Raw genomic sequence first — 11310 nt, forward strand, 5'->3', positions numbered from 1 at the left:
TTTTATACCTCTTAAAATTAATAATTTTTTTTTTTTTATAATATTTCCAAAACTTCATCTCCTTAATACTAAACGCTCAAAATCTTTTTTTTTTTTGAAACATGATTTGTAATCACCTATATGAGATATTCAAATTCTTCAAATTTAGATGTTTAAAAAAATCAGAGATATTCACAATATGTTAGAAAAACATTAACAAAACTTAATTTGAACAAATTTGCTAAAGGAAAACATATTTTAGAATTGCAAAAAAACAAGGACAAACAAAGCATATTCGAATTGCAGTTTATTTCAAGAACATTTACAATCTATCTTAGTATGTTAGAATTGGTTCAAAACAATGTTTCTAAAAAATATAATAAAAAATATTTTGCTTCCTAGAAACATTCATTGTTATTGCTTATTGTTTAAATCACTTAAAGTCAATTTTGATACATTCAAATTACACAAAGAACATATTAGAAGCTTTGACCGTCTAATGCTCTTTGATCGGCTAGTAGGCCATAAACCTTTTAGAATCTTAACAAAATATATACACATATACATATACAATAGTTATAAAGAGATTTTATCTCATCAAGGAAGATATAAGTCTGGTAAGTGTAAAAAAAATCTATGATAATAAATACGGTAGATAAAACAAAATTGATTAAGAAAGACTTAAGTCAATGCATTAATTACCTTCTTATCTTTTACCAAGTCATCTTAACATTTATCATGCCACCTCATTTTTTATAAAATGGAATATACTTGGATCCCAACTAAAAAGTTCAAATGAAACTAGAGATGATGATGTAAAACAATGAGAAAAAAAGGAGAAAGAAAGTTGAACAAGAAGAATAAAATATAATTTGTTATCAATCTTCAAAGGTAAGGGGAAGGGAATATATATATATATATATATATATATATATGCTATCAAATTTGTTTTTTTAATGATGTTACTATTTTTACTGTAATTTTTTTATGGTTGGTTTTTACTGTAATCATGTCTTATGGTCGCTTCTCCTTAAAGTTTACATATCCTTTGCCAAATACTTTTATGCTTTGAATTCCTTTTATCTTTTAAAATATCAAACGACAAAATACTCCTTTCTAGAGAATTTTTCAAACATCTAAAAAAAAACACTTTAACTTGTTCTTATGCTTTATTGTGTTTTACATTTAGTTATTCAATTATTATTTTTACATTAGCTTCGATAAATTCAAAATTTGTTTATTGTACATGCAAAATATTCTATAGGATTATTCCAATGAACATCGTATATAGTTGACCCATTATTGCAAACACATGCTTACTCAATGAATTGATTTTAGTCCATTCAAAGTTCAAACTATTTTTTTACATTAGAGTATAAGAGGACAAAGTATTTTATATTAGATGGGTAAACAACACATATATAATTAAATATTTATTTTCTGTACAAGGAGAATATTCTATTGGAATATAGTAATATATAGTTGAACCATTATTGCCAAAACCAAGTCTACTGAGAGGCTCTTAAATGAATTTGACTTTGATCCACACACGAAACCAGAAACAATCAACTATAGGTAGCTACTACTTGTTAAGCAGCTGAAAAAGATCAGTGTGAGAAGAAAATGTATGTGACAAGACCCCTTTCCATGTACAAAAGGAACCCTGGTGCTCTTTCAGAGCCTCCTCCAACAGGGCCAAATTCAGGTTATCTTGTAATCTTTGATGAAGAAGCTCAGACATACTCATGTTTTGGTTTGTGCAAGGACTCTGCTATCAGGGACCTTCCTTTTCCCCAGGACAAAAACTTAACCATCAACTATGGAAGTGATGATGAAGATGCCTTGTTTGTTCCAGTGTTGAATCAACCACTTTCTTCAAACCGGTACTATGTGATAAGAAGGAGGGGGAAGCATCAAGGGTATGAATTATTATCACTTTTCAATATCTATTAAAAAAATTGCTTTAAGCCTAACTCATTTATAAAATCTACTTGTAGAATAACATTTGCACCAAATTAAAGTTCAAAGAACTGTTTTTAGAACACAGTTTTGACAACATAACTGGTTTCAGGATAGGTCAAATATTTCCCAACTACTCTTTCTGCAGGAGAATTGAAAAATGAGCTCCATGAATTTAAGAATCCAATGGATAAACTTTTAAGTATTAAACACACTTTAGTACTATGTAGTTCTCTAGTTCAACTCATTTTGAGAAACTTTGACAAAAGAAGCATGCATAAACATGTTTTTACATCACAAACAAAACAGAAAAACTAAAGTATCTATCAGTTTAAGTCTAATATATCTGAACATTTGGGATAGTATTGCATCTCTGAAACTTGAAAACTACTGCGTTCACACACTCTTATATAGTTCTCACTGACTCCTCAAATTGACAAGTGTAGTTTCAAACACCATTTTAAAACTTGAATTGATTTCAGTAAAGCTAGCACGAGTTCAAAGAAAGAGGACATGGACACTTGTTTATGTTGCAGTTTTGTCCACGATGTAAAACCAAGACCTTTGGATCCCTCTGATGTTTATCAGCAGGTTGAAATCATCAAAAAGAGCCATGGTTTCCATGCAAAGTCGGTTGCCTCAGATGGAATTCCTCATGGTTTGTTGCGGAATAAAGGATGGGGAGTTAATGTTCGCACTCCCAGCAATTACCATTTGCGTGAAGCTTCAGGCTGTAATGATTCCTTGCGTGCCAAGCTTCCTGATGTCAACTTCCCACTGTCCAATGATAGGTCTGCATCAGTGGTTGTTGGAAAGTGGTACTCCCCTTTTATGTTTGTGAAAGAAGGAAAAGGGCTGAAGGAGCAGATGAAGAAGTCAGTGTTCTATGAGTTGACACTGGAGCAAAGATGGGAAAAGATATTTTGGAAGGAAAATAATGAAGACAGTGGTGAGAACCATGGTGTGCTTATAGATGTTGTTGTTCAAACAGAAGTTGCCAAGGTTGCAGGAATGGAAGCTGTTTGGGATGAGCATTGTGTGAATAATGAGAAAGTGGTGTGGTTTAAGAGTTTTGGTGATGGAGAGTCTGAAAGAAGTGTTGGACTGAGTTTGGAAATTGTTGATGGAATGAAATGGGAGCAAGAAAGAGTTGGGTGGATTGCTGGGAATGAAAGGCAAGTGAGAGTGGAAAGGGTGGAGGAGTTTCAAGGAATAACAAACAAGTGGATGAAATTTGGTTGCTATGTGCTGGTAGAAACTTTTGTATTAAAGGCAATGGATAGAAGATTGGTGCTATCTTATGAATTCAGACACAAACATCAAATTAGGTGCAAATGGGAGTGATTATTTTCTTTTCTGCATATTTGTGTTATTTAATGTTTGGTTAGTTATTGTTATTTTAAGTTATACTGTAATCAAAGTTACAAACTATAGCAATTCACCCAACTCTTTCTTCCTCCCATCTCATTCCATCAGCATTTTCAATAAAATATAAACAAATTTACTAAATGATTTGGTAGTGACACTTCATTGAAGAAAGAATTGAACATCTGATAGGTTGAGAAATGACTTTACCGTTGAGAAAGAATATGAAGATTATAACATTCACTCATTCATAATTAAGATAATTTTACACCGGACCAATGTATACATATACATTCTGCATAAAACTTCTAACATTCTCTGCTATATGCCCAAACTAAAAGGGCCAAACTCGCTTTTAACAATAAAATTACACATAAAATATGTATATAACAAGTATTGTTCTTGAGTATACAAAGCATTCATATGAAGCAAACAAAACATATATTCAAAGCATATGGGAAAGGTAAATTATTTCCCCTGCAAATAGCAAATAGAACTTGGAATTCAAACTGTTAAAGCTCAACATATGGTAACTAGATTGTAATAACCCTCATTCCCATTTGCACATAATTTGATGTGGATGCCTGAAATCATAAGTCAGCACCAAACTTCCATCCATTCTCCTAAAAACAAAACTCTCTACCAACATATAACAACCAAATTTCTCCCACTTGTTCATTCCTCTAAACTCCTCTACTCTCATCACACTCTCTTGCCTTCCATCACTTGCTTTCCACCCAACTCTTTTTTGCTCCCATTTCATTCTCTCAACCACTTCCAAACTCAGTCCAACACTCATCTCTCTTCCAACTTCATCAACACTCTTAAACCACAACACCTTGTCAACCACACCACTTTCATCCCAAACAGCATCCCTTCCTGCAACCTTCACAACTTCTGTTTGAATAACAACATCAACAAGCACACCATCTTCACTGTTTGCAAATTCCTTTGAAAATATTTTTTCCCATCTTTGCTCTAGTGTGACCTCATAGAACATGGACATTTTCATCTGCTCCTTTAATCTCATTCTTTCCTTCAGAAACATAAAAGGGCAGTACCACTTTCCAACCACCACTGATTCAGAACTATCATTAGACAATGGGAAGTTGAAATCTGGAAGCTTGGAACGTAGAGAGTCATTGGAGCCTAAAGCTTCATCCAAATGGTAATTGCGAGGAGTGGTGGCCTTTACACGCCAACCTTTGCTCCTCAAGAAGTCAGGAGGAATTCCATCTGGGGCAACAGACTTCGCATGAAAACCATTATGCTTCTTGCTTATTTCAACCTTTTGATAATCATCCGAGGGAACCAAAGGTCTTGGTTTAACATCTTTGACAAAGCTGAAGCATAAGCAAGTGGCTTTTTCTTCTTCTTTTGAACTTGTGCTTGCTTCGCTGAAATAAATTCACCTAGAGATTACATATAAAGAAATAATGCTTCTGTTTTTTCAAAACTCTTTATATATACATAATACTTCCAAAAGCTGAAAATAAATGTCCAAATCACCTTAAACACAAATTGGATAAAGAATATATAACAGTTAAGTTGGAAACTAGATACTTGATTCAAGATAAACTTTTCAAATTTTGTGCATAATTCATTCTGATGGTCTAATCTAAAAGTTAAAAGCATATTAAGGTACTGATATAGAAAAATTTGATTCATACCCTTGATATTTGCCGTCCCTTCTTATGGCATAGTAGCGGTTTGAAGACAGTGGTTGATTCAATACTGGGATGAACAAGAGCTTGTCCCAGTATGTGATGGTTTGGTTGGGAGGTTGATTTTGTTGAGCTGAATGGCTAGTGTATGTGTCTGTGATGATTAAGTTCTTGTCCTGAGGAAAAGGAAGATGCTTGATTTCTGGGTCCTCACGTAATCCCAAACAAGTGTAAGCTGGGGGTTCATCCCATATTACAAGATAACCTGAATTTGGTCCTAATGGAGGATCTGAAACAGCCTCAGGGTTCTTCTTGTACATAGAAACTGGTCTTGTCACATACATTTTTCTCTCACCTTTCTCATGTATTTCCTTACAATTCAATCTTTGCTTTCTTATGAATATACATATATATAAGCTAAATTGCTAAATGCTATGTGTTATCAGGAAAAGTGAAATGATAATGTTTATCTGTTGCAGCTAGAGAGATATTTTGTTCGGTTTTTGGATTTGGATTTAGATTACACTCAAATAGGTGACTTTCTAATATTGTATGTTACAAAGATGACTCATTGCATGGATATCGAACACAACACCAACACAGTTATTCTGATACAGTTTATGTTTATTAAAATATAACATACAAAAATATTATGTAATTAACCTTAAATATAAAATATTATGTATACAAATTTTATAAAGCAAGTGTTCTTCTCATAAAATAAACAGATTTTTGGTTTTTTATGTATTTATCTAATTTGTTCAATTTAAAAATAAGCAGTTTTTTACTTGTTTATTAATAAGCAAATGATATGCAGTTCTTAAATAAATGGTTATTTTAAAAAATACTTATTTTATCAATAATTATTTTAAGTTTAAACAAATTAGTTTTGTATCTTATTCAAACTTATTTATAAATTGGTTATCTAGTTAATAATATTAAATTTATCTACAATAGTATTATTTTTAAATAACTAATATACAGAAAAAAAATCAAAATCAATTTTTCAATTCTTTTATAAAATAGAAAGAAAACAAAATAATGAGACAATTAGAAAATAATCTTATGAAAACAGAAAAATATAAATTAATAATATTTTTAAAAAAAATATTTTTAATTAAACACTTAATATGTCATGTATATATTTATTATTTTATGTATAAAAAAATATATTTATTATTTTCTTGGAAATGGGATTCGGCTTGGAGGTGACTAAGACATATATCGGTTTGTAACTATCACTGTTATAGATATATTCCATATTTTAATGATGAATCCGAATCTATAATTATGATAAAATAAACGTTTAATAGTTTTTATTCTATTTTATATATATGGAGAACACGATGTATATATTATATAATTTTGAATTATATAAATTAAAAATAAATATTTAGATATAAAATATGTTTTAGATTCTTTTAAAAATAGAAAAATATTTTTTATGACTGGTTTAAAAGAATTTGTTTCTTATTTTTATAATTATAATAAAAATTTATACCATAAATTTGAGTTTTTAAAAAATTATTGTATTTATATATTTTAAAATTGTGTTAGAACTGTGTTAGAAATTTTAAAAATCCAACAATTTTTTTTTTTTAAATTGAACACTTCATCGATAAGTGTCGTATGAGTGTCGACACTGATACGTGTGTCCGACACTATTTAAAAGAAGTATCCAAAATTTATAAATTCTATTAATGTAAACATTCTTCAGTTAAATAGATGCAACGAAAAATGAATAATAAATGAGAACTAATATCGATTCGTTAACAGAAATAATATGCAAAATCATCAACAAATATCAAATATCACTATAGCATAATTATCATTTGAGTAAAAGAATTACAATAACTCGTTTAAAAACATTAAATTAACCTTAAAACATTTAAAATAATAAGATAAAATTACAAAAACATTATAATAGAAAAAAACACCCATTAAACCTCAAATAAAATAAAGAAATATAACTTTTCTCTGATGTCCAACCTCCTTAATATATATATATATATATATATATATATATATATATATATATATATATTCTTCTATAAACCGATTAAAAGAGAATTTTTAGATTTTGGAGTAATTTTTTTGTTGGTTTTGGAAACTTATTTGGAGACAAATTCTTGATAAAAGAGAAGCTACCTGTACGGTAATTGAATAAATTTTAAAATACAATTTGAAATAAATAAATTTGAGTAATTGGAAATGTTAGTGTTGAAGATTACACATTGACTAGAGATTAGGACATTTCATTGTATATAAGTGGGTGCAAATCTCAACCTTATGAGTTGTTTTTATGGGGTTGAGTTAGACTTAAAGTCCACCTACTAACATAGTATCAGAGTCACAGGTTGGTACTCTTATTCTCAAATCTGCTTACTGTTTTTTCTTGTTTAATTTATTTTTGATAAATAAGGGATTTGTGAATTGAAAGAAATTAAGATAATGATAATTAGATTAAGATAATTAATAAAAAAATTGAAAAATAAATTTTAAATCTGGATTAAAATATTAGTTTTATACTTACAAATATTTAAATCACAATTCAGAATAATCAAATTTAAATTTTATAAGAAAAACTAATTTTTCCAAAGTACAAATAGATTAACTATATTTAAACTCAATCAAATACATTAGAAACACAATAATCATAAATTAAATAATTAATTTACACCAAAATTTTAGAGTGCTAAATTCAATTTCAATCTCTAATTGTAGAACTTGATTTTGAGAAGAAGATTTCACTCAATAGGTCATTGTATTCCGTTTTCAAGTTTGTCACTGAATACATATGTATGGTACTTCCTGCACCATATCACTGCACTCAATACTCAATTGCAGGGAAAAGACAAAAATACCTTTAAAAAATGTATATATAAAATTACATTCTAAACCTCTTTTTTTCTGTAACAAAATAATCTCTTTCGATAAATTTTGCTATAATGTATTATTTTTAATTCCGGATTTTTTTTATTCAGAACACAATAATCTCTTCTGAATTTACTTTTGTGGAATTTTAATTCTAAATTTTTATTTTCGAAATAAAGAGTATTTTTGAAATTTTTTAAATTATGTTGGGTACAGATTCAAAAGTGTTGGTTGCAGCAAGCAATTGCCCATATGTATATGTAGTTAAGGCTCATGGCCCAATATAGGTATATCTCTATGAGGGTATTTCTTCATGCACCCTATCAAAAATCAAAATTCTTCCTCCATCCATCAATTTTCGAAAAGACTATTTTACCCTTTTTATTAATGATTTCTAAATTAATTTTTCCAAAAGCTTTTTCAGAACATACTTTCTAAAATTCATGGAATGTATTTTGTTTCCAGAACAAATTTTTTGGAATAAACTTCCTGAAAGGTATATATAATACATTTTGGAATATTTTTTTTTTGAATATTTTTTCTAAAATGTATTATGGAATTTTTTTTTAGAATGATGACGAATTAGATTGGTCCTTTGGTCATTCACCTATTTGATAAAGTGCAGAAAATTTTTTGATGGGTCCAAAAGAAACAATCTCACTACTAAGCGACTGTTTCTTTCTGCACCTCCATACTTTTTTTTCTCACCTCCATAAATTTTTGAATTTCCAAAAATGTCCCTTTATAATATTTTAAATTACATAATCTGGAACTCATTTTTCAAATTTATAATTAGCTTATGGATTATGTAATCCGAAAGCCTTTTTTGAGATGCATTATTACTTTCTGGATTACATAATCCGAAAGTTTTATTTAGCTTCCAGATTATGTAATCCGAAAGTCTTTTTTCAAATGTATTCCGGATTACATAAGTCGAAAACTAGTTTATGAGGGTGACAAAAAAGTATAAAAATGTATTTTCATAATATGTATGGAGGTGGTAGAAGAAGATATGGATCTACAGGAAGAAACAGTCCTACTGCACATGATTCAATAGACGATCCAAGGAGAAAGAATATGGTTTATTCTTACAATATGTAAACAATGTCGAAATGATTACAATGAAACTAGATGAATGAACAAACTTAGTCAATAAAATCTCACAAAATTGAAAGTAAACTACAAAACCAGTGATTCTTTTCTTCCACTGGTGCTTGGGTGAGTTTGGCATATACATAGTCTTAAACCAATACCAAAAATCTTCATCATTCCCATTTACTTCTAAGTTCATCATGGTGTTTGAAAGCATAGGTGAGTAATGTGCTTCCATCCAATGCTTTTAGTACAAAAGTCTCCACCAACACATAACATCCAAATTTTTTCCACCCCTTAGCCCCCTTAAATTCTTCCACTTTCTTCACTCTAATTTGCTTCTCTTTTCCCCCATTCCACCCTACTCTTTTCTGCTCCCACTCCATTCTCTCAACCACTGCACTGCTCAATCCCACACTTCTCTTTTCTCCAACATTGTTCAAACTATGGAACCACACAAAACCTTCAGCAGTATCCATTTCATGCATCTCCCAGCCGCCAATTACAACCACTTCCTTTTGAACCACAGCATCCACAATCACAGTCTTTGCTGCTTCATTCTCATTCCCACATGAAAAAATTTGCTCCCACTTCTGCTCCAGAGTCATCTCATAAAACATTGGCTTTCTCATTTCTTCCTTCAATGTTTTGTGAGCTCCTTCCTTGATAAACATGAAGGGGCAATACCATTTTCCCACAGCAACAGCGTCTGAACTCTTTTTTTCCAAGGAGAATTTGAATTCAGGCTTGCTGGCACGGAGGGTTTCATTCAAACCTGATGCTTCGCTTAGACTTGAAGCACTTGAAGCACCCACTTTCCATCTTCTACTCAAAAATCTTGGAGGGTAACCACACGGGGCAACAGACTTAGCAGAAAAACCACTCCTGAAAGTAACTTTGCTTCTTCTGGGATATATCTCAAACTCTTGGTGTGTGTCACTGATATCTATTGGATGTAGTGCTTCATCAGTTACACCGTTGTAGAAACAGAATGTGTCCAAATCCTCCTCCTTTGAGTTAATGTATGCTTCCCTGCACAACCAAAAGCAAATTACATCAGTATAATCCTTAACCTTAAACCTGTCAAGAACATAAAACCTTAAATTTGCATTTGAATCACCCTCATCTTATATAATTGCTGTTCAGGTTAGAAAGTGAAGAATAAAGGGTCAACAAAGCAAGGAAAATCTAACTTGCTTAATGAAATGAAGGCTTACCCTCTTTTTTTCTTATTTAGATTTATCACATAGTATTTGTTGGAAGACAGTGGCTGGTTGAGAACTGGGATGAAGGCAACATGGTGGTAGTGAGTGGTTCTATTCACTGAAATACCTGATCTATAGAACAACTCAAGGTTTAAATTTTGAGGGAAAGGCAACTCCTTCACCTCATGGAATTCTCCTAAACCAAAACAAGAGATTGGCTCCATATCTTCTTCATCTTGGATCACCAAAATGCCAGAATTGGGACCTTCTGGTGGAGGCCATGATAGAGCATCTAAAGACTTCTTGAACAGAGACAAAGGCCTAGTCACATACATTCTCTCACCCTAATCTTGATTCTAAGAATAACTTGTTGAATGTGGATATTGGAGAATGTCCACATGAACTTATATATATATATATATATATATGAGATGAAAGTTTATGTTGATATGGTTCATGATGACCAAGTATTACATTACTAAACGTGTTCAATTGACCAAGTGAGTATTGCAGTTGTAATAGTGAAAGTTGAAATTTTCAACATGTGGGACCCACATGAGAACAAAATATTGATGCTGGGTAGTGGCCATGAGATGGTCCAATTTGGTCAGCCTTGTTGGCTTTGGCTTTGTCTATTTGGAAGTTTCAGCCTAAAAGGATGCAAAGGGAGATTTGGGGATCAGTGTACACTGCTGAGATGTAAAGTTTGAAGAGATTAGACCATACTTTTAAAGAACAAAATATATTATTAATAGTTTTTTTCTCACATCATTTCATTTAATTTTATCAACAAATAATGTGTATTCAATCAAGACTGCAGGCATGATAGAAATAACAACTACATTAATATATTATTATATATCTTTATATAAAGGGATTTTTTTTATGTAAATAAATTTATTTTTATTAATATTTTATTTTAGATATTTTAGTTATTTTTTTATTTTGCAAGTATTTATTAAATAATTAATTATTTTTATAATTAATTAAAACTGCTTTTTTATTTTATATTTAAGATTAATATACTGTCATTTTATAAAATAGTTATAATTCTAAATTTTAAATATGGAGTAGTTTTTAAATTAAATGCGAAACGAAGTAGTTTATTAAACATAAAACAGTTTATTAAAACATGCAACAGTATGATGGTGAAACCCTTTTTTTTCATATTT

General features: G+C 30.4%; 3 protein-coding genes across 3 annotated transcripts; 1 reads left to right on the top strand and 2 right to left on the bottom strand.

Moving 5' to 3' along the window:
* The first annotated feature begins 1492 nt into the window (after positions 1-1492).
* LOC137806304 (uncharacterized) lies at positions 1493-3384 on the top strand. Its single transcript, XM_068606335.1, has 2 exons — positions 1493-1898; positions 2421-3384. Exons 1-2 carry the CDS (start codon positions 1603-1605, stop codon positions 3280-3282), a joined length of 1158 nt encoding a protein of 385 aa, XP_068462436.1. The 5' UTR covers positions 1493-1602; the 3' UTR covers positions 3283-3384.
* A 131-nt stretch (positions 3385-3515) lies between these two features.
* On the bottom strand, positions 3516-5463 carry LOC137806303 (uncharacterized). Its single transcript, XM_068606334.1, has 2 exons — positions 4974-5463; positions 3516-4700 (listed from the first exon to the last, which is right to left on the bottom strand). Exons 1-2 carry the CDS (start codon positions 5309-5311, stop codon positions 3854-3856), a joined length of 1185 nt encoding a protein of 394 aa, XP_068462435.1. The 5' UTR covers positions 5312-5463; the 3' UTR covers positions 3516-3853.
* A 3432-nt stretch (positions 5464-8895) lies between these two features.
* LOC137806305 (uncharacterized) lies at positions 8896-10531 on the bottom strand. The gene is made up of 2 exons (XM_068606336.1): positions 10151-10531; positions 8896-9965 (listed from the first exon to the last, which is right to left on the bottom strand). Exons 1-2 carry the CDS (start codon positions 10471-10473, stop codon positions 9107-9109), a joined length of 1182 nt encoding a protein of 393 aa, XP_068462437.1. The 5' UTR covers positions 10474-10531; the 3' UTR covers positions 8896-9106.
* Positions 10532-11310: the final 779 nt, after the last annotated feature.

Source organism: Phaseolus vulgaris, chromosome 3, assembly GCF_000499845.2.
Source record: "Phaseolus vulgaris cultivar G19833 chromosome 3, P. vulgaris v2.0, whole genome shotgun sequence".
Taxonomy (NCBI): Eukaryota; Viridiplantae; Streptophyta; class Magnoliopsida; order Fabales; family Fabaceae; genus Phaseolus; species Phaseolus vulgaris.

Bases quoted from the DNA above. Each gene is read 5' to 3' on its own strand.
- LOC137806305 (XM_068606336.1), bottom strand. From the start codon at position 10,473: ATGTATGTGACTAGGCCTTTGTCTCTGTTCAAGAAGTCTTTAGATGCT. The intron at 9,966-10,150 runs GTAAGCCTTCAT...TTGGTTGTGCAG, and splicing joins CTAAATAAGAAAAAAAGAGG to GGAAGCATACATTAACTCAA.
- LOC137806304 (XM_068606335.1), top strand. From the start codon at position 1,603: ATGTATGTGACAAGACCCCTTTCCATGTACAAAAGGAACCCTGGTGCT. The intron at 1,899-2,420 runs GTATGAATTATT...AATTGATTTCAG, and splicing joins AGGAGGGGGAAGCATCAAGG to TAAAGCTAGCACGAGTTCAA.
- LOC137806303 (XM_068606334.1), bottom strand. From the start codon at position 5,311: ATGTATGTGACAAGACCAGTTTCTATGTACAAGAAGAACCCTGAGGCT. The intron at 4,701-4,973 runs GTATGAATCAAA...AATTTATTTCAG, and splicing joins AGGGACGGCAAATATCAAGG to CGAAGCAAGCACAAGTTCAA.